Below are 27,200 nucleotides of genomic sequence, written 5' to 3'. Positions count from 1 at the left end.
TCTATGACTCACAACTGAAGTTCTTTTGGAGGAAATATCTTGTATTACATTCAGGTTGTGGTAGTGCAAACATTTTATAAAAATAGTGATGCCATATTACAGCCCTGTTTGGAATTGCATTTTCTGAATAGTCCTGATGAAATTCTAAGAAAAAGAAACATCTATATCTCAGAAAACAAAGAAAGAAAATGCAAAACTCCACAAAGAGAGCAGCCCTTGTGAATTTTTTAAATAAATCACGTGAAGCAGCAAGCTGTAAGACCTTATTTGGGTTTACCAATAAAGAATCACCGAACTCTCAACGAAAGGCATGTAGCCTATATGCACACACTGGGCATGTGTCATTGAATCCATCCTCAGTATTCAAATGCCCAAATATGAGCCTTAAAATTGCAGATAAAAATGAACCAGTAAACTTTCTTGTAGCCTTACTGAACCCTTTTCCATCGTATTCCCAATATTAATTATTGCTCATGCAATGCAATCATGAATTCAGGATTTCAATTTGGGTGTGTAATAATTCCCACGGACACACCCAACAGCAGAAGTATCTGAGTGGAGAAGGAATGTATGTAGTCTTACCTGGTGATACCACTGTCCCAACGATTTATTTTTTTGGGTGTAGATACAACATGGTGAAAAGCTATGATCAGTTTGCTATTTATCTATACTAGTTCAGTTAGCGAGCTATGGGCTTGTGATGTGGTCTGAGGAATTGATAGGAGAAATTTACCCCAAGTCGTCAAAGACACAATTGCAATAAAACGGCAGTAACAATGACCCCTGCTTGCACTCTGTTCTCTGCACGTTTATCACACCTCATTAACTGTAGCACAGCTGGCTGCTGACTCATAGGTAATTTTCATTACCTACTGTTCATTTTTGAATGATGTTCCAAGTTTATTAAGTGGCCACTGCACCACCCCATCAACGACACCAACTTGTTCTCCATGACATCGGATTTCATGATTCGTAGTTCCGGGAACATTCCACAGAGGCAGCGGAATGATTACAACAGTGTTATTGGGGCAATGGCATTGTTTCTTCATCAAACCTTGCTGACTCCCTGCCAACACTGTGAGCACCGTCTGTTCTCCTTTGGGGGTCCGATAAGCGGCACACTTCTGTAACTCTTCTCCCCGCAGGTGTAATCACATACTCTGCCTGACATAATGTAGCCTAACAACACCTGCTGATGTTTCTGAGATTCTCAGCATCTAGCCAAGCGTTAAGAGGTTTCTTCCTTTAGGGCAGGTGCAGTGGTTAAAGGTCAGTGCTGGGTCAGCACTGGTGGGGGTGGGCTTGCTGGCAGACGTCTAACCCCACCCTTGATGACATTTTCTGCCAGGAAAGGGGTTGTGTGACTGGAAAGCAAGCAGGATGTGGAGTCTGGAAGGCTGGAGGAAAGGGCATGAGGCTGCTGTTAGGGGAGGTCTTCCACAACTGATTCCTAACGTCTGCTTCCACTGGCTTTGAACAGCCTCAAAATTGTGTCTTTACCGAACATCTTTCCTGTATAACACTGCTTGTGCGATACCTTTTGATGAATCTCTCTGAATGATTCAGAAAAAAAGGTAAAAAGATTTGAATTGGATCAAGTGAGCAAACATTTCGGGAGAATTTTTGCAGGCCTGATGCACAAGTTTTCTGGTGTCTGCCTCTGTCAGAGCTGCATCTGGACGGGTTATTACAATTTCAAATAGATAAAATTCGGAACTCACTTGTCATTTCAGGCTGGGAAGAATGCTGAGATTAAAACGATAAACACAAGCACATGCTGCTTTACCCGTTGCAGTGCTTTGACAGGTGGCGATCCATCTGGTCTCAGCTCTCTCTGTACCCATGTTTATGGTGCAGTTTGATTTTCGCTTATAAGGTAAAGATCCATTTAACCTTAGGTCTTAGTTTGGCAGGGACTTTACTGTACAGGTTGTAAACAGTACTTATATCATAGAAGTGGATGTATGAGGACTCCCAACGGCATCACTGGGATGAGTAATTAGGTACTCAGTTGAAATCCTGGGGCTAGTGGTCTGTGGCACAAGAATGGGGTAACTCTAAAGCATGGCTCCATGAACTGTACTTGCAGTAGACCTTGAGAATGCAAACCTGCCTAGCCCAGTTCAATGCTAAGGAGCAGCTGAAAGTGACTGAGTGTGTTCGTCTGGGTGTGTGTGTGTGTGTGTGTGTGTGTCGGTCTTATGGCAGGCAGGCGGGCCCATTGTTCCCGGGCAGAGAGAGCCATTGCTGGCTCCTCCGGTCAGGATGTGTACAGGACAGCGGCACAATAAACGCATGATTATCAATTCCCACAACTCGTATCATCCCAGACCGAGCAGAGGGGAGAACAATGGTGTGGCACCCAAAATCTTCCCGTTTCACACGGTCCCCAGCCCACCACTCTCACAGCCTGAGGACCATGGAGCTGTGGTCCAGTACAGCGTCCATACGAGGTATCCTGTCTTTTACCTAATAGGCCTGAGCACACACATATAACCACACAAATACACCCCAGACCTGGGTCAAAAACGTCTAAATATTTGTATTTGAAAATGAAATTTCCAAATGCCCTGGCCAAAACAAAAGCTTATAATTTTTAAACTATATATAATTGAGATTTTAAGTACAATAATTGAAATTCTTTAAATACATATCGTGTTTGACCTAGGTATAGTCAACACAATCACACCTCTGCACACGGACCTGCTTCTTCATATGTATGGCTTAGCTTTTTATTATTCCATTGAATTAACTGGAGTAGTGGAGCTATAAGACTTATTGTTGATATTAAACAGGGCCAATGTAAACACATAAATGAACCTAGACAAAATGATTTTGCACTTCAATTAGAAGGAGCAGTGACTCATAAGCATTCCATTGTCCTTGGTGCTCAAAGCGTTTCCTTTCTTTCTGCAGTGTGAATGGATTTTTACAATGATGAAATTCAGGCTCTGATGAGCGTAAAACTCTATGCGAGCGTATGATGAGGGAACTGTGGGGTGTGGGGAGGTTGCTTCCCTTTCTCAAGGGTTTGCAACACAGCCCCCCCCCCATGTATTCTTTTATACAACTTTTGTTAGTGGCCAGGACATTGGGTAGAGTTCTGTTTTACATTTACTGTGTATTCTAAACAATATAACAATTAGCACCAACAGTCAGTCCATTGTTTGGGTGACCAATCCCCTGTGGATTACCCCTGGGATAACAATGGAGAGGGAAGCAGATAGAGACATGCTTCCTCCCTGTTGTCTGACTTCAGGACCCATTAGAACACTCTTAGTTCTGACATGCATGCATACCGTAGATATAGGTGCACACTACTGATGTGACCATACAGAGGTCATGTAGAGGGAAGCAGTGCATGTGTCCGTTCAGCCTGGTTTCTGTGTGTATGTCACTATATGCTTCTGATCAAGGATACACAAATGCAGTGTAGATCCAATGTCTTTTTGAAAGCAGGAAGACTCCTCCTGTTCACTGATCCCCCTGTGGATCATCTAAAATAAAAACACAAAGCATAAATTTTATATACGCCAGATAACCTGTGTATGTGTCCTAGTGCATATGTGTTCATGTCCCAGTTTACAGTATGTGTGCATGTGCCTTTCAGACATTTACTAGGATTAAGTCAATATTTCCCCTTTACTTTGACTTAAAAATAGTACAAATGCAAGGTCAACTTTTTGTAACTGCCAAATGCTGGAATTGCCAAAATCAAAAAAAAAAAAAAAGTTGAACTAAAACTTGGGCTGTTGTGTCCATGAGTATGCCTGGCACTAAAATTAACATGGCAATGAACCAAAAACCAAGGGGCAAAACAATATAATGGACAGCCTGATATGCCTGCCCCAGGGAGTTTGGGGTTGGGTGCAACTAAAATAGCAGCCTGTTGCAGTTATTTTAGTGCCATTTTCCCCTGCTGTTGTTGCAGGGCTCAGATGGCTGAATAATGGCAGGAGAATGGGAAACGCTTTTCATCTGTTCAGCTGGCAGGAAGCCGCCAATCATCCGGGTCTGTGCAGCACGGCAGATCTGCTCCAAGGACGAGAACTGTAAGACTGCTGAGGTTGGCACTCCCGACCAGGGGACTCAAGGGACCATGCCTTCGACAACCTTCGCAAGGCAAGGGCCCGGGGCTTGCTCATGTCTTCGCTCTGGGTACATAGCTAGCTCTCCTGTTTTGGCTTTGTTTTTGATTGTGGGTCTGCAGAGATGGAGCAGCAGGAAGTAGGGGCCACGGTCGTGGCAACAATGTCAGGATACAGGAAGTGAGCGAGAGAGCGTCAGGTGGGTGGCTTTGTATGGGTCAATTGGTTCACTTATGTTTGGAGTCAGAGGTGCCCTGATAATAGTGAGAGAGGCTGTAGGTTGAAAGTGATGGGGTGATTATAGCTGTTAATATTTGCCTCTAGTGGTTAGTTTCTCTGTGATGTACCAGCCTTGATTACAGAGAGTCTGTGTCTAAAACAGGCATGCAGACATGTATGAAGGAGCTCCTAAAGGAGATATCTATCAGTGTGATTCCTTTATCACCAAGCTTTATTTCTCAGAATGAAGGGAAATTCAGAATGAAGACTGATGTGATGAGGCTAGCTTAGTGCTCAGTAAGCCCCCATTGTGCATTCTGAGCAAACGTGTCCAGGCCAGATTGTCCTGGCAAGAAGGCCCCGACCACAAAAGAGGAACCGGGGAAGCGTGTTTGGCTGGGCCACCTTTCTTCTACATTTTCGGAACATGTTGATAACAGGATTTGTAATGTTTTCTGTTGCGGCCCACACTGTGAGCCAGGAATCAAAAGGTTAACCCCTCACCAGCTGGTTGGTGACCTTCTGAATCCTGTGTGCCACATCCTGACCCCATGCTAGACCCAGAACGCAACCACAATGGATCCCATGCCAAAAAGCAGAAATGCACAGAGAGAATATCAGGAGAAGAGCCATTTCTGTCCAGCTGAGCAGCGGTCGTAAATCCATTAAAGGAAAAACCGGCCACAAAAATGAAGCCCTCTTAATAAAATACTTTCCATTAGAGGTCAAAGCGGGTGCACTTTTGTGTTGTTAGAAGTGCTGCCAGACATTTCTCTTTCCCTCTACTTGTTTTTTGTTTTCTTTTTGACCCAGAGGTTGTAAAATATGCTTTATATTAACCTGTCCTACCAAGCAAATAGACCTTCAGCCCATTTCCTTCCTCAGATAACTGCTTATCATTGGAGGGACAGTTTTTGTAAATTCCTGGAAATGACTCTGCTAGAATCCACAGTGCAAGTGAGGCACAGAAAGTGAATGTAAGCAATAAAACATTTTATAAAAAATTGTGCTCTGAAGCCATATTTGTATATTTTTATCCGCTGCTTTGGACAGCAAAACTATCGGCACTAAACAGTGAAAGTGCAAAATGCCCTATTTATCTACCTTTTATTGATGTTTATTCACAATCACTATCGCTCAGTAGTTTTGTATTTCAATGCCAGTTCACCTACAGTGCCACATAACTGAAAATACTGCTAACTTAGTAGTTCATGTTAAATTAACACTCAAACAAAATTTCCATGGGATTTCTAGAAAGAGAAGAAAATGTAGATTTTCTCCCTTTATCAGATGAATTTCCACGCATTAAAATGTAAATTCCGACACTGAACAAAATTTAATGTGGTGTTGCTATATTTATAAATGTGACTGCTCATTACAATGCAACACTGGAAACGCACATGGGCCTACTGTATATGCCATACACATTCCAGATATTTTAGGGTTCTCAGACATGAGGCTGTTTCCACCAAAGAACAGATACTCAGTCTCATCCCCTGCTTGATACCTCACACAGCCATTGGGAGGATACCCTTTTGTCTGTTGGCCACTGGCTGCCAGTTGTCACTCTTCTTCCATTAAACTGGCCTCTGTCCAAAATATGCCTTCTTTGTTTTCTGATTAGAAGGTAATAGCTTCAGTTCCTTTCTTTATTTCTCCCAGTTTAAACAATGACCAATGCAAACAAATAAAATCCTTTGTTGCCCATAGCCATAATGTAGGTTTAGGAATTTTACTTATTGTTTTGATACAAAAAATACCTTTATTATAATCTTAGAAAATAAATATGCATTTTAACAAACAAATCTTACAATGGCATTTCTCAATAAATCATTCTGTCAATATTACTCACAGGATAAACTTCAAACTTGGGATGACTTCAGTTCCCATCAACTATTTTTTTCCCCAAGCTTCCTAAAAGTACATAAAACATTTGTTGCTGTACCATATTTGCAATCTTCATTTGAATTAGTAGCAGTAGCACATCAGTAGGACATCAGATGGTTGTGTGTTCAAATCCTGAGGGGAACACTACTGCTGTGCCCTTGCACAAGATAATGAATTGTTTCAGTAAATATATAGCCATATAAGTGGGTAATGTGCACAGTGTCATTTGTCACTCCGGATAAGGCCATCTGTTGAGTAAATGGCTAATATAATGGAAAGATCCTTTGCCTGGCTTTATACCCACATAACTCACAGTGAATCTTTAGTGTATCTCAAATATATTACATTCAGAATAGTTATTCTTAGGAGCAAATTTCAAAGTTTCCCCCAGTGTTTTTCCATGATGCATTTCTTAACCTTAGTCACAAAAAACACAGCTCTGAAGAGCACCATGGTTTGGCACAGTTCCACCTCATTCATGGACGTCAGTTCAAGCCAGTTCACTCCTGGGGAAATGCTCTGGTTTTGGCTACTGAACCCGTGGGGATTTCAGACCAGAGGGCGTAACTTGAGCCAAACAAGGAAAGGACTCCAACATCACTTTAATCCCTTAGGACATGATAACGTGTTCCTGCACACACGCACACACGCACACACACATGCACGCACACACAGATTGACATGCAAGGCATTGCTCCCTGCTCCTCACTAAGATTCTGTTTGGCCCCCCTCCTCAACCTACTGCTGTCTTCACATTTTAAGGAGAGCAGGAGCTCTCCAATGAGTTCACAGGTTTCAGACATATTGTTTCAAATTCCCTTTCTTTGACCTCTTGCTTTGTTCTCTATGAGAGGATGCCTTTGAGGACGCTCTGTTCGAAGTGGATTTCATGGCCCTCATGCAAGTCGAATAGCTGGGGAGCGGGTTTGAGAGTGAGCCTTCGGTCGTCCCCTGGTCTCCGACACCCCAGCTGAGCTCAATTTCGGGTTCCACGTACTCCTGGTACGGCTGGGGAAACCCAGCCCCAGGCAGGCACAGGTGTCCCTTCTCCTGGTAGTGCACAGCGGACTCCCTGGGCAGGTCCAGCTGTGAGGGCTCTCTGTCTATTTGCAGAGTGACTGGAGTTTTGCCCAGGTACTTCTTCTCCAGGTAGTGGGTGACGGCGTGCTGCGCAAGGTAGAAAAATTCCACGACGTTGAGGAGCATGGAGACCCCGGCGATGGCCTGCATGTACACAGTGAAGATGGTCTTCTCAGTGGGCCTGGAGACGAAGCAGTCCACCTTGTGGGGGCAGGGCGGGCGCTGGCACACGTACTTGGCGTGGACGACGAAGCCGTAGAGGAACCACAGCCCCAGGATGAAGCCCGCCTCCAGCAGCACTTTGAGGAGGATGCTGAGCGTGTACGCACACAGCAGTTTGCCCTTCAGCTTGGGTCTCTCCCGCCGCTCGTTGCCCTGCTCGCCTCTCACGCCCTTCGCCTCCCCTTCCTCGCCGCCCGCCTTCCCGGCCCCCCGCGCCCCCTCGTCGGGGCTCGCCCGTCCCTCCTCCGCCCTCCTCCTCCCCGCCTCCTCCACCTCGCGCTTCCTCTCCCAGCCCATGCGCAGGGCCACGTAGATGAAATAGAAGATGGTGGGCGTGGAGACGAAGATGACCTGCAGGACAAAGAAGCGGAAGTGGGAGATGGGGAAGGCGCGGTCGTAGCAGGCCAGCTCGCAGCCGGGCTGCTGGGTGTTGCAGACGAAGTCGGACTGCTCGTCGTCCCAGGCGGACTCCGCGGCCGTGCCCAGGATCAGCATGCGAAACAGGAAGAGCACGGTCAGCCACACCCGTCCAATCCCCGTCGAGTACTCCTGTCCCTCCTCCAGGAAACGCTCCAGAAAACCCCAGTCAGCTCTGGACATCATCTGCACCCGCACCCTAACACACACACACACACACACACAAGAAAGTCAGGTCAAGAGGCACACCTGGCCCTTTTATGTATGTAAGCCCACCTGTGCCTAGCCTAGCATCACATGCAACACCTGTCTTCACACATAGAGTTCTGCACAACCTTTACTGTTGGTAGAGCCATGTCTATTGCAAAATTAGCTATTATTGCAGTCATGGTCATACCAGCTGGAGATTAATGGTAATACTTAATCACATCATATCTCTAAAGCCTATTCATTTAGTCATTAATTCTCTAAATGGCTATAAATGACTGCAAAAAGAATAAATTATCTAATGTATCTTGCAATAAGCTTGGTTACAAAAAGGTTTTTAAAAGGAATCTGCCAAATGACTAAATAATACACTGTAAATGACAGTGTGTTAATAACATTAAAAGAAAATAAGGACCATAATTTATGTATACTATTCAATAACACATCATTGAAATACTCCATAAATTTGAGCAAACTCTCAACAGTTATGCTACATATCCATTGATGGCACAAATGGAAGTCGTATGGTATATATATCGCCAAAAGTATGTGGACACCTGACATCCAACATTTAATTCAAAATTATGACCATTAATAAGGAGTTGGTCCACCCTTTTCTGCTATAATAACCTCCACTCTTCTGGGAAGGCTTTATATTAAATGTTGGAGCATTACTGCAGGGATTTGCCTCCATTCAGCCAGAGGAGCATTAGTGAGGCTGGGCACTGATCCCAATTGATATTAATAATTATATATATATATATATATATATATATATATATATATATATATATATAGCAACATAAAAACACAACCTCCAGCATCGCAATCCAAGAGTCTCATTCATTTTCATTTTCTTTTCATGTTTTCATTGTTCTATTCCTTCGAATCTGGCGCACGACACTTTGTCCTGGGAATACTTTGTAAAAGTAAAAGTAAAAGTAAAAGTAAAAGTATTCTTCACATTGATATATGAAGTGTATTCCTATTTGAAATGTATTTCTGTTTCCCTAAAAAAAGAAAAACACCTCAATGTGTTTTATTGTATAGTAATTATAGGAACTTATTTATGCCTTATACATTTGTTTTGTTTTATCACTGGCAAGATACTATTTTAATTATGTATTGTATGTATGTATTATGTATATATTGTGGAAATATAATAAATACTTAAAATCAACTTGTTTGCTATTCGGTAATGATCAGTTAAGTTACAAGTTTTGCTTGTAAAATATCGGCCGAGATTTTCCGTAAATATTGGCGAATACGTGTTATCTGTTACGTAGCTATATTGTTTCTTTAGACGCCTATCGTATGAAAAATGAATATGTGACTTGAGAACAAACCCGATTAAATAATAATAATAATAATAATAATAATAATAATAATAATAATAATAATAATAATAATAGTAGTAGTAGTTTTAACAATAAAAAGTCAAACTTTTGAATTGCAGTGGCATTTTATGAAAGTACTTTAATACTGCTAATATTATTGAAAGATTCAGTCTGTTGTGCCATTCTGAAGTAGTGTGATACATTCAAAATATCGCTGTAGTAGGCTATCGGACAGTATTAATTCTGTCAAACTCACTCCTACACAAAATTCAATAAGCATCCAGGTCACATCGCCCCTCGAATACTGTAAGCCTACTATAAACCAGTTAACTTGATATTGCGTATGTTACTAACGGGAAAGCGCAATTTGTTGAAAGCTGAAAGCATTACCTGTCTCTTTCTTTAAGTTGTGGTTGTAACCCCAATCCCCTCGTTTCTCGATATTCCAAGTGAAAGGCAGCTTTGTAAAATTCCACTGACTGCCAGTGGTTTGGACTGTGTATTTAAGGGTACTGTAATCGGAAAGAAAAAACAATTTTCCCATGGCTTTTTATTGGAATTCCCACAGGAAATCGGTCCAGGAAAAGGGGTGGACAGGGTCAAAAATAGTTTTCTTTTTCCCGTTCTCTGCTTTCCATGTGGTAAATGGCGTCAGCGCGACAAGTTACTTGTACAACACTTGGAACAAAGTGGTGCCAATTAAATAAAATGTATTATTATTATTATTTTATTTTTATTATTACTATTATTATTACTATTATTATTACTATTATTATAAGATAATTAGTATTTATCAAAACATTTTTGTGTTGGCTAAATAATGAATGAGAGATGGCAGCAACTGGTTTGAATATGTTTAATATATGTAACTTTTTTCTGTAATTGAAGTTTTAAACTCAGTAATAAGACTCTGAGGCCATACATGAAGTTGCAAATCAGCATGACATGCAATTCCACAATATGCCACATAACGTCGCTAGTGTGCTTTTTCCCAAGAACATTAATTTACATACCCGCAGGAACGGCTGGTACAGACGGCACAATGCGGTCCACCGGTACACTATGAGAACCGCATGGTGCGTTGCTTAGGCTATTGAACTTCTCCGATTCTGTTCTCATAATGGCAGCCTTATTACCGGTATGAATTATAGAAACAACACGAGAATTTCTGGACGTTTGAGAAATCCTGAAAACATATAAGTTATTACACCTGTTTAGTTCACTTGAGATGTTAAATTGGATTTCTGTTCTGAAAGCAATACATGTCTCATACTGCCCACAATAGAATGACATGGTATTAGTCCAGTTATGAGACTGTGTGTTGTGTAATTACATTGCAGATACATTTTCACCTTACAGTGGTACAACCATTCAGTAGGCTCCCAATCAGAAGTGAACTTGAAATAAATATCCATACAGAATGGACACATCATGTTGGAACTCACTTAAGTTCAAAATGAGCTATGTTACATCAAAAGATTTTACATGTTTAAAATGTAAGAAATGTAAAATACATATTCATTCTGTCTTAATAAGCACTTTCAATGCAAGAAAAAATGACTGCACAGGCTCTTTAATGGTACTTCACATTGTCACATTAATAATGACATGTGTCAGAAACAACTGATTCCAATGGATTAGCGTGAAATCCAGAGTCTGTAAGAGATTATCATATTGGCTATATGTGGGTTCTACTGAACCATCTAATGGTTGGCTGGAGCACTGTTATTCTACCCTTAACATGAATTACCTCAGTATATATGCAGCTATACAACTGGATGGTAAATTAAATCCCAGCTGAGTAAGTCACGCTGAATAAAGTCATATGCTCAGCAAAAGCACAGCATAAACTGTCCAGCTCATGAGATGCGGGTGTCATTTTGAAGAAAATAGCTCCAGGCACTGTCACACCATAGATGTTTTTTTCCCCTCTGCAAGGTTTGGCCATAACGTTTGGTGATAAATGCAGGAATTGTAATGGCACCGACTCACATGAGTGCGCATTTGGTCAACTGAGCTATTTTCTGAAATCGTGTTTTTTGCTGAGGCAGTTCTGGCATCAAAGAGTGTGCTGTGTGTGTGTGTGTGTGTGTGTGTGTGTGAGAGAGAGAGAGAGAGCACCAAATCCTTTTTGATAGCTTTCCCTCAGCATCTTCATTGAGGGTCACATTGTGTTCCATTTCACTGGCATTATGAGATCTTGCTCCTTTCAAGGCTAGACACACATATAATGCTGCATGTTCCAATGAACACTTTTCATTCTTTAGTGTTGGTCTGAGATCAGGACAATGATAAAGTACAATACAGGGGCTGACTTTGCTCATTGTGTTTTTGGAATGACATACTGAATTCAATTACCGTTTATATCCCACTGAAATGTGATATGTTTATAGGGGCCTACCCTCAAAGTGAGGTTTGTTATGGCTGACTGCATGCAGGAACCTGTAGCAGAGTCTGAATGGCTAATAGGGTCAATCCCATTTCAGTGAAGTAAGTATGAGTACAACAGTCTGTCAGAGGACCAATACCCACAATGTACCTTTTAATTTTAAGTGTAACCCAATGAAACCATTTTTTCCCTCATAAATATGGTGTTTTCTCTGATAGTGCAGAGACTGAGGCCAGGCTCTAGAAAGAATCTTCCTTGATCACGCCCACCCTTTTGATAACTACGGAGATAATGGGATGATTGAACGATATAGATTTCCATGGCATGAAATATGTGACCTTCTTGACAGAAATCTTAGGTCAATCAGTAACAGGAGCATGGCATTCTTGCTCCAAGTGTCCCTTTGCAAAATGTAGTACATTAAAGTATAGGTTCCTTAAGTGTGTCAAATTTATTTTTAAAGTAGTAGAGAGTCGGTTTAAATGTAACGCATCATAAATATAACACGATCAATGACTCTTTTTTACAGTAGTCATTTCATGTTTGTACACGCGCAATTCAGTTCTCTACTGCGTGCCAAAAAAAGAAAGTAATTTTAGGATATAGGGCATTATTTTTATTTACAATAAATGAAATCATAGGCTACATCTTTTTAAGGAAATATCTGTCCTTGAAAATTTAGTATGGATTTCTGAGTGAATTTTAGTGGGAATTGTTTTCTAGGTGACCAAAAAAAAAAAAACATGATATCCCCATTAGTATAAACAGAACAGCTGCTACAATTATGGCAACTCTGAGTGCTTTTCTTTCTGTGATATGCTTACAGATATACCATCTAAAGTGAACCGAGAGGATTGGTACCCAGGAAGGTCATGGAGAGGGCTTCAGATTTTGAGATTACATTACAGCCATTTAGCAGATGCTATTTTCCACAGTAGCTTACACAACTTTTACATAGCGTTTAAATTGCATCCATTTATTCAGCTGGATATTCACCGAAGCAATGCAGGTTAAATACCTTGCTCAACGGTACAACAACAGTGTCCTACCCATTAATCGAACCTGCAACCTTTAGGATACAGTTCCTTACCCTTTATCCTACACTTCCAGGGACACTGGATATTGGTAAAATACCGTATGGTGAGACCTTATGCATTTTAAATATTTAATATTTGTTAAAGAAATGAATTGTACTAATCAATGTGTTTGACTTTTTAAGTTAGTCCAGTGTTTAATGTTTAATGTGTTCAGCTAATTTTCTGGCTACGTTGACATAACATCATCTTCTGGATTCTCAAAGCGATTAATGGAAAAGAAACAGCCACCTGGTCACGGGAATTTATAATACGCACTCAGCAGATTGGGCTGTAAAGTAGGTGTTTTCTTTGTTACAGCTTATCTACGTCTTAAACAAAAGCAGCTTTCCTCATAGATCCGTCTGTTACAATTAAACCAATAAGTCATTTAAATGTAACATCGGACTGCTTGTACTTTGGTTTAAATTGTATCCGACTTGATTAAGTTATAAATGTATTTGAAAAAGGTAATGACTGCTGACATGTCAATGCTGTTTGAAGTAAAATTTCATTTTCCTTGCAACCGACAGCTTTCTGTCAGACATTGCAATGGAGTAAGCATGAAACCACCGCCAGACATTGCAATGGAGTAAACATGAAGCCACCGTCCTCATGCGTCTACAAAAGCTACGACGTATTGTAATACTAATTTCACTCAGTTTCCAGAAACATTGACTTCCCATGTAGCCCACGTACAGAACAGGAGCGCAGAGAATGCTGTGCACAAAAACAAAAGTACGATAACCAAATTGAGGCAGGCAGATGAGAAGGATCGTGGATTTACCAGGCTACATGAACGTGTTTGCTATATGTGTTCGTGGCTTACAACACGCTCCAAAAGAGCTAACTAGCCGTGATAGTAGGCTAAATTCGTATACTGGCTTTGCGAAACCGAAAATCAAGGGTTTAGCCCAAAATGGCCTTCGATGTTTACATCTGCTCGCTTCTTAATAGGCTGTGATGTGATTGGACCTATTTCATACGGTCTATGGTTTGGACACGTCACGAAAGACAAGCTTCAAACAAGGTCAAAGTTTAAACGATTTCAACTTCGAGTTGATTGCAACCATTTTTTACAGTCTCTGATTGCAACTTGCCATTATTTTGAGCTGTGCGCTACGCCAGGCGCGTTGCTAATAGTTTGACGCCAGGTCGAGTGTTTTGACGCTGATCATGTGCAAGCCGCTTTATTCCAGAAGGTGCCGTGACTGGCCCCAGAAGTGCACAGTCCTGGTCCAGAGTAGGACCCAATTAGAGCTGAATTTGCGCTGGACATTTCACTGCGTAGCAGACCATAGCCATCCAGGCAACGACCTGATCACTTCGCTTCCACGAGGAAGCCGCTACCGCTGGGAGCGCTATCAAGACAGGCAGGTAAAGCAGTGTTCATACAAAGAGGTTCAGGACCTGTTTTTACCCTGAGGCCGTTAGGTTTCTTGAATCAGCGACACCACAGCACTTTTTACTACTGCATTTTATTGATCATTTATGTTGTCGAAGTTGTTTTTGTGATTAATGATTCCAATGTATCTTATACAACTGGCAAATAAACTACTTGAACTTGAATTTCTTGAACAGGTGGTTAAATGTAGCTACTGCATGAATTCTACCTGTTGTTTTCATGTCCTTATGGATTGAAGTGTGTTGTTGGAGTCCTTTCCTTGTTTGCCTATAGCAGCACCCTCTGGTCTGAACTCTCCGTGGAAAATCTCTAAAGCCGTATTTTCTCTTGGTACTTGATGATTCTCACAAGGAAGCCATGTGACAAATAACATTACCTGGTCTATACATCAGGGAAACTGATTATGGCTCTTTGTAAACAAAACATTTGGAAAGAAGCCAGTGTTTCCATTGGAGTATTGAAGCACATTTAAAGAATAATTGTGCTTCTAGTAATGTATGCTAACCTCCCACAAAGACGAGCATTTCCAAATTTGTGAGGAATTTCCAAAATGTATTTGCATGATGTAAGGGAGGCCTGCTGCCTGCAATTAGCAATAACCTGAATTAATAATTTGTATGACAGAATGATTGCTATAAGTTTTAGTTGTTGAAAGTTATGTGCATTAGTGTTGAGCTTTTCATATCTTTCCTGAACTGCCAGCTTATTAAAAAAGTTCAATTGCCTTTTTAATGTTGTGCAAAATTCACTTAAGTAAGAGTGATAGTGTAGAGTGTACAGCTGCCGGTGCTGGACCGTGAGAAAGAGCACAGGCCTCGGAATGTGTGTGCGTGTCAGTGTTTGTCTGTGAGAGATACTGTGAGGCCGGCTTCCTCTTGGTATTTGGATGCAGTCGGCATATGGAAACACAAGGGTCATAACCTTCACTAAATTCAGAGCTGCCCTTTAACTGCACTTGGACATAATATGGTCTAAAGGGTCTGATGCTGGTTATTTTGTTTTCCACTGCAGGGCTGTTGATACCCAAGTGACTCCTCCTTGAAGAGGTAGGCCTCATTTTCATTGGATGTGTTATGTTCCCAGCCATTGAGAATTCAATTGAGTGTACTGTATGTGTATACTGTGCATCTGTTGAAATCTGTATGTGCTATACTGAGGGTTTTTTCTACATGTGTATATGCGTGGCGTGCGTGTGTGCGTGTGTGTGTGTGCTTGCTCACATATCCTCATAAATGATAAATGAACCAATCTGTTTGATTTGAATTTTGTATTTGGCTGCGTACGGTTGCCTCTACTGTTCTGTCAGTTGGAGGCTCTGGCATGCTTCTATATGAGATATAGGCCTCTGAGCCCCAGAATGGATTGTTTGATGAAATATTCATTATGCTTCAGTGAAGCTGGGTTTAAGAGCTAGTGTGGATGTACATGCACATGCAGGAGGAAAGGAAGGGCTCTACAGTTCCTTATAACATTAAAGCTGGGGACAGTCGATAATTATTATTAACCATCCTTGCTTTATAGTCATCACATTTTACACAAACACAGAAATGCTTACATACATGCGAACACACGCCAATATCATGTATGCACACACGCACACGCACACACACTCACGCACACACACACACACACACACACACTCATGAATACATATATGCATATATAAAAATGTAATGCGTAGAAGGTGTTATTCTTTCATTGATGGTGCTCTTACGGCCTCAGTTAAAATGAGAATAAGGTGTGCATGTAATCGCACTTATTGGTCTTACACAAACATGAGCACACACATGCACGAATGCATACCTATAAATATGCACACACATGCAGGTGCAATGCATGTAAATGTGCACATATGAATATAAATATACACAACAATGTAACAGGGAGAACTGTTGCTGAGAACCAAGCTAGTGTGAGACTCTGATCTTGTTCAGAATGCTGGGCTGTTCGGTGCAGGCCGGGAGGAAGCCAGCTTTGGAGCGATGATTGGGCCCGAGGATTATGGGTATACACTCAGTGTAAGCACATGATGTACTGGGAGGGTGGCGGATGTGACTCTCTAGTCTCTCCCACTGTCTTCTGTGCTTCAGAAATCTCATCTGGCTCTGTGCCCCAGTGAGATTTTACAAACAGCTGAGGAAGTTGTTTCATTACACTTTGAACTTCAGATTCCACAGACTGGTGGAGGTACAGCTGTTACTGTGATTCCACGATATAGGTAATATTCTTGGTGGTTTTGCTGGTACATTTAATGTTAGGTATGTGCTGTACATTATCCAATATTTTGTGTAAAAAAAATAAAAATACACTCATAAGATATTCACTCTCATTAACATATTAATGTTGTGTTGATATTCAGGACCTTGCACGTAGATTTCTATATCAGCATATTAATTTTTAATTTGAATGAAGGTAACTGTTTGCCTCAAAAAGATATCTTAATTACAACTGGACATAGAGTAAATAAATAACATTTAGATAATTTGGTCAGTTTGAAATATCTGTCTCTCATACTCATCATACTTCCAAACTCCCACTTTTCTTGTAAAGCAGTAATTTTGTTTATGATTTGAAGCTAATTTGTTTTCATGGAAATGTGCCAAAACACCTCTTTTGTTTTAGTTCTTTCACTCCTCTGCGAGACGTTTCAGCCAGACGTGTGTACCATCATAAACTAAGCCCGTCCGGTTGACAGCCCAACAACAGTGTTTCATTAGAATGACAAAATAAGGGGTACAACTAATACAACAGTACAAAGAGCTCAGCAGCCAACCATCCAGTGTGACTCTTCCGCTCGCCCCACACATCCGCACTCACAGCGTGTGCTCATGTATGTCATGTCATGTGTAACCCAAACACAGGCACATATAATGCCATTTAAAGGGCCATACACCCCAACCGACTCATACATATGTCCACAGATCCAGGAGCTGAAGTGTGCATTAGCGGGGAGCTTTTGAATATGCCTACTCTTGACTTTCCAACAATGTCGAGCAGAAAGGATAATGACACATCAGGGCGCAGTTCAGACTGCATATTCCGTAATGAGGTTCGAGAACCAAGTAAGCACGAGAGGGCTGTACAGAGTAATGAAGATGCCAAGTGTTGTGTAAGCCCATTGTGTATAAAGGGGCTTTTTAATACATGATGAGGGTGTGCATGTTTAGTGACCTTTCTACCTCAGGGCTCAGCAAGTGCAGCAAACCTTGGTCTCCTATTGGTTGAGAGCAGACGAGAGCATTGCGTGTTAGATATGAACACGTTAGCATGTCAAGGGAGAGCTTGATGCAGAGTAAAATGCACTCTACTTATGTCAATTATTTTAGTCGGCTCAACACTGTCATTTCTGGAAAGTAGCATCGTCTGCACGCTGCTTGCTCTCTCACATAATTACTTTTTATTTGCACGCACTGAGCAACATTCTGATCCAGAAAGATCTGTCCTAATGTGAATAATCTGCGTTATGTCAGCACAAGAGTAGTGCGCAGACTTGAATTTTTCTCAACTCTATTATTATATAATATTGTGATTGATTCATAGGGTTTTAAATGCGTGATTCAAATGTGTGAATAGTAACACCACTCCACTTAAATGCATGACATTACCAAAATGTGTTTTATTCTGTGGTACTTTTCTAATTAGTCATGGAAAACCTCACCAAAGAACCAGTTGTTCCAACTGCAATGTGTCTTGCCTGTCCTTTCTGTTCTAAAGAAATACATGAATTTTTTTCCACATTGCCTTTCTCAGTTTATTTTGAGTCTTGCCGTTCCATTGTTCCTTGTCGTCAGAACAACAAAGATGGCAATGATGCAGTCATGGTTTTTGTGCATGCACAATGATAAATTGTTATGTACAGAATGTTAACAGATGAGCAAACAAATGTTTAGTCCCCACCATATAGTTTAAAACAAATAAAGAGGCTGCATAACAGTTATTTGTAATTATCACCTTAACCTTTCTGTTTAAGAGGACATTGATGAAGATGTATTAGAGAAGCAACACCACAAAAGTTGTAATATATCATAGAAATGCCAAAATTTCATCAGCGTGCACATTGAAACTTGTAGGTGAATCATCCCATCAAAACAAAGATTTCAACTTCAGTTGGAAGAGTATGGTCGCAAAATAATTCCCTTTAGCATTAGCATTAGCATATTTTCTGTAGTAAGTTCCAGAAATGCTCTTCAACCGTGCCTTTATTGGTCTGATTAATGTGTAAGCACTGTTGGCCTACTCTTGAACAAGGTTTTTAACCTGAGCTGCATCATTACATTAGCAGGGGTATTAATTGATCATTTATAAATCTGTATAAATTCATTAAAAAAAATAAATAAATAAAAAAAACATTAATAAAGGGATTGTTGAGAAAAAAAAATTATATAAACTAAAGACCAGCAAGACATGCAGACATTTATAGTATGTAAAAGGTTCATGTACATTTTACATTAGGCTACCTGGTGGTGGTCAGTGTAGTGTGCTATGAAAATCACATTACATGCATATATGTGTGTATGTATGTGTGTGTGTGAGAGAGAGAAAGAGAGTGAGAGACACAGAGAGAGAGAAAGAGAGTAAGAGACACAGAGAGAGAAAGAGAGGGAAAGAGTAACAGTCAGCCTGTTATTCATTCTCACTAACTCGCCGCTGACCAAGGTACTGAACACTGAGTTGCTCTTGTGTTTCACCGATGCGAGTTGGCATCTGCATCACCCTTCTTTCTCTGGTAACCCGCCCATTTCCGTCTGTCTGCCCTATTATTGCGTATAATATCCCTCTCTCTCTCTCTCTCTTTGTCTCTCTTACATCACGGTAAAAGTGTAGCCTGTCGGACATCCCAGCACGACATAACTATCCAATATACACGCGTTGATGCGCGTTAGGATACGCTTCAATGGCCCACGTCTCCGGTTAAATTACAAGTCAGGCATTTTATTGCGGTATGATATTGCAGCTTGTGGCAGGCCTACAAAGACTTCTGACGAATAAGAACATTATATTGACAGTGGAATTTATTATTATTATTATTATTATTATTATTATTATTATTATTATTATTATTATTTGTAATAATGTTTGTAATTAGGTTACCCTTATAGGTCAACATATAGAGCATTAGTAGAATATAGCCTATTCTACTCCATGCAACTTCCGATTCGAAGGAAGAACCCAGCTGGGATGTGAGTCCACGCGCAAGAAAGATTTTTCCCGCGTACGCGTAGTCTAACACGACGTCCTGATGTCAACATTGCTTGCGCCAGTGTAGCTTCACATTTTTAATTTGTACATGCCTTCACTTTGTGTTAAATGTACTTTAACGTAATTTTCCGGACGAGACACAGTCATAGCCTACATATATCTGGGTTAATTATATTTAGAAAATTGGATACATGCGAAGACACAAACTTTCTATCGGACGTCTAAAGGTTTTTTTTTTTTTTTAAGATATACGATTGCAGTGTAGATTATGTGCACTTCCATCTCAAGAAGCTACCTACAAAATCGTTGGCGTGACATGGATTTGCTTCAGTAGGCTGTATTTGTTCACTGACTATCTTAAATTTCACTGGAAATGAAAACTCAAGGTTAAACCGTAAGGTCGTTTATTTACCGAAAAGCTGCTATGTATTCATCCATCAAATAATGCACAGGACTGACAAGGCGTGCACTCGCGGGGGAATCCAGCTCGGTGTTTTAGCCCCTCCTTTTGTGTCCGAAGTCGAGGATTGGAGAGAGTGTATTGAAGTGCAATGGACCAATAGGACAGCAGTGCTGCTTGACAGGGGGACCGGTGTGCAGTGGAAGGGCGAGCATAAACCACAAGAAAATAACAGACCTGCCAGGAGAACGCTGCCGGATTTCTCGCCTTCCTTTATGTCACGAATAGATTCTGCTTTTTAGAGGAATACTTGTTTTTACGGGGATGCGTGTCTAACCTGCAAGAATTCAGTGCCAGGTAAGGTTTTCGACTGCAGGGGTAAAGCACTCAACTACTCAAACAATTACTATTTTTCTTCCATGACTCAAATCGTGTTCTATATATTGTGCCCCTGAAATGGGGGATTTTGAAGAGGCGTGTGCTGAGTGTTTGATGCATGTTCACTACACTGAAAAGTACTATCCGAGCCCTTGGAATGAAGGGGGAACCGCGTATCTTACAAAACGCGTCAGAAACCTATCAACTGTTTAAGCCAACTGCGGTCGGAAGTTTTTATAATGGAACTAGACATATTATAAAGGGGTTTCCAGTCGCAACACGTAATAAATGAGTTCGGGATGCAGACGTAAGTGATGCTGTCACAATGTCTGTTGAATCCTAAAACGGCTTCAGTCGATGAGTTCGCTGACCGTGAATGCAAGTCTTGGGGAGAAATTCTGTAAATGCTATCACGATCGCAGTTAAAGCAATTTTTGCGAGTTTTTAATTATCACGAGAGAATACGGCGACCTGAGGGGGCATATACTTGATGAATCCGTTGAACTGTCAGAAAAGGTAAATCAAGTGCACATCTCGGGACTGTCTGCGAAGCGCATAGCAATTTAACAGAAACGCGCCGCATATCTGGCCATAACACGGGTTAATTGTGTAAACTGTTTGCAGAGTAGACTACACACAGTTGGGGTGACAGAATTAGATGTGTTATTCCTTATATTGTGCTCAATACATCTGCATTTGTCCCATTAATCCCATCATACTATATCGAACAAACAATGAGACACTATCTGAATTGCAACTGCAGAAAAAAACATCAATCGACTTGTGAAAGAGACCAATGGGAAACCCGAGACGTTCCAGCTTTGATTAGTTTTACTAATCATGTTGTGTTTCAGTCGCGCTGCAATCCGATACGAAACGTAGAATGCGTCGCCTGCAGCGCTTTTAACAAAGCTCCCTTGGTTTGTGTGATTGGTAACATTTGTTCACTGTAGAGTTGTAAGGATAGATGTCCACTCGATCAATTATTGCGCGACCATGTGTTTCCGTTGGGTCAACTACAGTATGCAGCAGCGCTTAATACAAGTGTTAACGGTAAAACATACAACCTATGTACAGTCCCGTTTGTAAATGATACAGGCTGGACGAAGGCTTATTAGAAAACGTCAACAAAATTGGGGAAGATACATAATCAGAAAATGCTCCTGCTCTAACAAATCACTATCTACTGATTTTGTGTGATTTTTCTGGACCAAAACCGGAGTGGGGCCAATATTTTTCTGAGACCAAATTGCTTGCTTTATGCCAGGTTATGGATTATATATGTCACTGGTATCTCTAAAGCAGCACGAGCGAGAGGTTCAGGTTACAATAGACATAGAACCTAAGCAAGATTGCAAATTGAGCATTTAATCAAATAATTATGGATTACATTGTTTTTCCATATTTATTTATGGACTCCACTTAGAGTGTATTGTTTCCATACAAGCATTTCTACTGCGTATTGCAGTTAAATGTGTATGCAGGGCAACAGTGCAGGGAGTGGAGGGAGGTCTTGCATGTAGAGTGCCTTATAAGGCAACAAAGAACATGTATAAGTTGAAAAACAAAAATACACATATTATTCTTTTTGTTGAAGTTACTTTTTTGAGTCCTTAGGCTTTCTGAAGGATGTTAGGCCTATAAACTAATGAAACAGATATATTTCCAATATATTCTTATATTTCCAGGCCAATTATTGAAACATTTTATGCAGGATAAATAGATACCATCTATAACTCAATGAAAAGTAGGCTCTGTAGAATAATTTACATTTAATATTTGCAATTATTTTCACTGCCACTGGGGACAGTATTCTGAAATAATGTGAGTACATGCATATGATGAAGTTCAGCGGTGCTTAACTCTGGTGCTGTCCTAAGTAACACAGCACCGAAAATCAATGCTAGACACCCAAAAAAATATGTAGGCCTATCTGCAAATCAGATTGGGACTAAGCATTTCAATCTGAAAATGCATTGTATAAAGCTGCATCATGGTTTAGAGCCATATTGAGCCATGTTCTTCATGGTTTTATCCATCTACACTGGGCTCAGTCCTCCTGTCTAACATCTGTTCGACAGTTGAGAGCCGCTGGTTTTTCGAAGGCTGTAAGCTGACCTGATTGCCTTCCTCTGTTTGTTCCCCGTGGGCCAGTGATAGTGTGGGGTACAGTGCCTGAAGACATGGACACAGGGCAAGATACCGTGCTAGGTTTTCACAGCTCGCCCCCACCCTCCCACTCTATTCACAGGGAAGCATATTGCCCATGCTCCCATCTCTGCCCTCAGGGAAACCAGGGAGAACGTATGCCGTGTGTCATCTCCCAGGGCACAGTCTTAGAGGCTCGACGACTGAGGAGAGGTTGTGACCTCTGATATGCTGTGACCTCACTCCATCTGAGTAATCAAGTTTCTCAATTTTAGTTTTCCCACTGCAAGATGTGCTCTTCCATTTGCCTGTGGAAATGGACACCTAAAAATTTAGGGCGAGCCGTTAATTTATGTTCTGCTTTAAGAGGAGAGATCACACATCAGGAAGATTTTCTCTCAATAAATAATGCTGAATGCCTTGCGATAAACACAGCTGTTTTACATATTGCATATCAGTGAAATTGCACCATTTTATGGCTGGGTAATGCTCAAGGGAAACGCGTGTTGCATGGTCAGCCCAAAGACTGGAAATGCTTGAGCTTGAGGTTTTAACACTTGACCTGCTTATGCATAGAATAAACTGTTGCTGTGTTGTAGTTTTCATCTTGTTATCCCAGAATGTTTTTCTAACCATAGTGATAATGTGAATAGGGGTTGAAGTACAGAATTTGATTGCCTTTTTTGTGTGTAGTTGTGTAATAGATGCTAATATACTGCACCACCAGAGCACAAGGTTGGAAATTGGGTTCCAGTTTTGATGAAATCATCATTCATCCATGACTTGTGCTTCACAAAGTCATTACATGGGGATTGACTGAGGTAGGGGCGGGATGCGGAGTCGGTGTGTGTGATGCTTGGATGTAGGATGAAACCTTGTTAGTATCTGAATGAAAAAATGGACTTCAGATATAAATTCAGTTATTTTATTTTTTTTTTAAATTCTGTATCAGTGATGCTTTGTACAATAGAGGATCATAAACATATTTACTCCTGAAGTGGCAGGGATTGAATTGGAATTACTTGGGTAGAGTTTTAAGCCATACCAAAGGCTAGGGGACCAGTGTTGTAACAGGTGCTTGCGGCCTAATATAAGTGCTTTATCTGTTGCATTATACTTTGCCAGATGGCAGAGCCAAGATGGCCGACAAGGGCAAAGCCCACCACTGTGTCTCGAGGAACCGTGAAACAGATTCATGTGCCCCTCTAGTTGCCAGCTTTATTTGCTTTTGGAATTCTGCACAGTAACATGTCCAGTGTTTAATTAACTCTTACAAAGTACACATGGTCCCAGTCTGGTACGGAGTGGAACCATATGTACTCTGTTAGAGTTGAATTAACACTGGACATTTTACTGTGTGCGAGCCAAGCAAGGTGGTGATGACTTCGGTCTTACTCAGGTATATGAATGCACACGTGCCTTTTTGGCGTGAGGGCACACAAGGACAGTGAATCTGCAGGCTGAGCTAGTTCCTGTGGTGACAACTGGTGTGAAAAATGCAGATACGTTATAATTTTCAGGGCTATGTTTGTTTGGTTTGGGTCTCACGGTGCATGTTTCCGTTTGACAGTATGTGGCGGTGTGGAAGCACCCATATTCAGAAGATGGCGGAGCGTAGAACGAACGATAGCACGGCGCATTAAAAATGCAGAACGAGTGTGTATGTGACAGCTTAACTGTGACTAGCGCTGCTCGCAACCCCAGAAAACAGGGATTCAGCTGAGAGCCACAGCCAGCGTATTATCACTTCTGAACCGAAGAAGCAGGGCGGTTGGGGGTGGCAACTGTAAAAAATGTATCTGCCTGTGCGTAAAATCGAGCGACAACCCTTGTAATCTGCCTAGGCATGAAATTGTCCCATTCCACCTGGCCGACCAGCTCCGTTCATGAAAAGAGGCCTGTGTGGTAGGCTGAGGTCTCTTTATGTAGTATGACCATTTTCCATAGCTGTTCTGGTAGGGGGGAGGTGGGGGGGGAGATGGTGTGGACACTGCAGCATTCATAGCCTGCTGCAGTACACAGCAGTCATATAAATACAAGAATAGGTCAGGAGAGGAAAATATAAGGTGCTTATAGTGCTATCTAACAAACACATTCCACTGCACTGCCTTAGGACTTTAAACTGAAGCGCAGTGCAAGAGGGATGGGACGGACTGTGCCAATTGAACGACTGTAGCAGTAGGACCACCGGCATTTGTTTGTTTACTACAAGTAGACGATTTTAGTTGTGAGCATAAGATTAACATTTTTTAATTCCTTTGTGCCCCGCTTTTCACACTTGGAAATTTCCTAAAGGAAACACTTGAAAGAGCAGCCATTACCGCATTGTGTTCTGTGAGAGAACCCGAATGTATATCCTGTTTGTGATAATTCAGCTGAAAGCCTCTCAGACTACTCCAGTAGGTTTCCACTGTGTGCCAAGCACCATTACATCTATACATATACTGTGGCCCAAGCTGGTTCTTAATTCATTCAGTTGTTCCTAATTAGTTGCTGTACTGTCAATTGAAAGGGGAAAGGGAATCCTAAGAGAGAGAGAGAGAGTGAAAGAGAGGGAGGGAAAGAGCAAGATGGGTGAGAAAATGAGCAGTGGAGGATGACAGGATAAAGAGAATTGATGGATGAGCATGAGGCAGCGTGAGGGATGACGAGAGAGCAAGCAGTCTTTGGCCAGGTGAATAGTGAGCATTCGTCTTTTCATCTTCACGCTAGTTTGTCTCCATGGTTATGCCACAAAGTGGCATCCCGGTGGGAGGAGCCTGTGCTCATTTGTGATTATAAACCTGCTGCTCATTGGTGCTTTGATAATTAACAGCTGAATGGAAAATAAAGATTTCATTTTATGCTACGTCTTCATAGTAATCCAGCCTCCGGCTAAGACGAATGACATCAATGGAGGCTTTTGTTTCATTGACAAGGTTGTATGGCAGATTTTAAAGGCTTGTTCTCTTTACGGTTATGATTCATGATGTTGTTCTGGCTGTGGATTATTACTGTAATTAGTATTTGAATGATTTTACCCATGTCAGTAATGCAATCAATCTTAATAACATATTTATGTCAGAATGTGCAGTTCTTTCACCTGCTGATAATAATGATTTGAATATGAATTGAGTATTCAATACATTGAATACATTTTATACCAGAATGATTGCCAAATGCTTCTGCCATGTAATAGAAACTATTGGTATTGCACAAGACATTTGAGGAAAAAGTGTGAAAAAGATTTCATCAACAAAAGTAATGGAAGTCTGCTTTTTCCATTTGTGTGTGCGAGGGGGGGAGGGAGAGAGGGAGAGATAGAGGGAGAGGCAGAGGCAGAGGGTGAGGGCACCAATTCATTTTACAGTTACACCTTCAGCATCTTTATTGAGGGTCACGATGTGTTCTGTTTTGTTGGCATTATATGTTCTTCTTCTCTAAACAATACTCCCACGTGTAACGCTACATGTAATGCTGCAGACCATGCAAGCGTGACGATGGCCAGTTTCCCTGCCCTCTCCCGCCCTCAGGAGTTGCTGTGGCCAGGTGAACTCAGCTGGCTGCTGTCTCCTGTTAGCGCACAGTGGAGGGCCCTAGCTGCCATGGCCCTGTCTCATCCTGTCCCCGGTGCCCAGGCAGGCAGGCACGCTGACTGATTGATCTGCTCATATGACTGGAGAGTGATTGCTTCTCTGCTATGCTTTCAATGACGTGAGGTGTGTCGTTATATTCCCGGCCTCAGAGTGGTGTGTGTGTGTGTGTGTGTGTGTGTGTGCGCGCGTGTACGTTTGTGCATGTGTGTCTGTGTGTGTGTTCATGCGTGTGTGTGCACGTTTGTGCAAGTGTGTGTGTTTATGTATGGCAGTGTGTGAATTTCAATTGGGTTCCTTTCTTTGTGGCATGCTCACATTCATTCTCTCTCTGCAAGCATGAGAGGCAGCGCCACAGTTTTGTCATATGCATTTTATTCCACAAAAGGAGATTTATCAAGAAACATACCACACTGTTGTAAACGTCACACATGGAGAGCTATGTGGTCTGTAGGTTTCAGTGCTTGTAATTGTGAAAGGCAGCTCTTCTTATGCTCGCAGTTGAAGACCCGTAAAATGAATGATTTACTACAGTGTCGGAGGTAGTGCACCTCAGCCTCTAGTGTCTGACCTTGATCACATGACCTCTCCTCTTTGGGAAGCCATGTTTGCCTGATTCATCCTGGTTCTGGAAGGCCCATCTCGAGACAGGGTGAGCAGGAGTGTTATGTTTCCGGTTGTGGCAGTGTCATCTCGGCAGACCTCCTTTCTCTAGCATTCTGGGATTCTGAGGGCAGTGGGAAATGGAACTGTCAGAAGCCATAACTGTGACGCTCCGGAGCTCCAGAATGAGAACTCATTGTTCCTGTTTGCAGCGTAGCCCCCCCACCAATCACTAACACAGGTCGGTGTACTCTGGGAGCAAGGGCAACAGCAAAACAAACCTGCGCGGCCTCCCTCAGGGCCTGAGCACTGTGGACAGCGTACTGGGCAGGTTCAGCCACTACGCGCCGGTCGGTTGATTGAAACCAGGTCCTCGCCAGAATAACCAGTGCGGTCCTTAAGCAGTCCTCACCTTCAGAAGGCTGCTGGGATATTTAATCCAGCGCAAAGAGGTGTTCCTGTAAAAATGTCTTCCTGACCCTCGGAAAAAGCCACCCCATCCTTGTGATCGATAGATCCTCCCCACTGAAACTTCTCTGGAGATCTCTCCCGGGGCTGCTTTCAGAAAATTACACA

At 41.7% G+C, this 27,200-nt stretch overlaps 2 protein-coding genes across 3 annotated transcripts in view; one reads left to right on the top strand and one right to left on the bottom strand.

Annotated features, from left to right (window-relative positions):
- Positions 1-6,025: 6,025 nt before the first annotated feature.
- On the bottom strand, positions 6,026-10,006 carry gja4 (gap junction protein alpha 4). Of its 2 annotated transcripts, none has more exons than XM_064347634.1 (2): positions 9,848-10,006; positions 6,026-8,112 (listed from the first exon to the last, which is right to left on the bottom strand). In XM_064347634.1, exon 2 carries the CDS (start codon positions 8,097-8,099, stop codon positions 6,990-6,992), a length of 1,110 nt encoding a protein of 369 aa, XP_064203704.1. In that variant the 5' UTR covers positions 8,100-8,112; positions 9,848-10,006; the 3' UTR covers positions 6,026-6,989. The 2 variants fall into 2 exon arrangements, with proteins under 2 accessions (XP_064203704.1, XP_064203705.1); XM_064347635.1 differs by having other exon boundaries at positions 6,026-8,099.
- Positions 10,007-13,044: 3,038 nt separating this feature from the next.
- dlgap3 (discs, large (Drosophila) homolog-associated protein 3) overlaps positions 13,045-27,200 on the top strand; it is a 119,247-nt gene continuing 105,091 nt past the window's right edge. The window contains exons 1-2 of the mRNA XM_064347625.1: positions 13,045-14,296; positions 15,336-15,370. The gene's annotated coding sequence lies outside the window, so the exon portion shown is untranslated. The remainder of the gene's footprint in view (positions 14,297-15,335; positions 15,371-27,200) is intronic.

The sequence above is a fragment of the Anguilla rostrata genome, chromosome 8, assembly GCF_018555375.3.
Source record: "Anguilla rostrata isolate EN2019 chromosome 8, ASM1855537v3, whole genome shotgun sequence".
In the NCBI taxonomy this organism is placed as follows: Eukaryota; Metazoa; Chordata; class Actinopteri; order Anguilliformes; family Anguillidae; genus Anguilla; species Anguilla rostrata.
Note: the sequence above shows the minus strand (reverse complement) of the source record. Positions and strands in the feature narration are given on the sequence as shown.

Excerpts from the sequence above, each read along its gene's own strand:
- gja4 (XM_064347634.1), bottom strand. The coding sequence starts at position 8,099 with ATGATGTCCAGAGCTGACTGGGGTTTTCTGGAGCGTTTCCTGGAGGAG.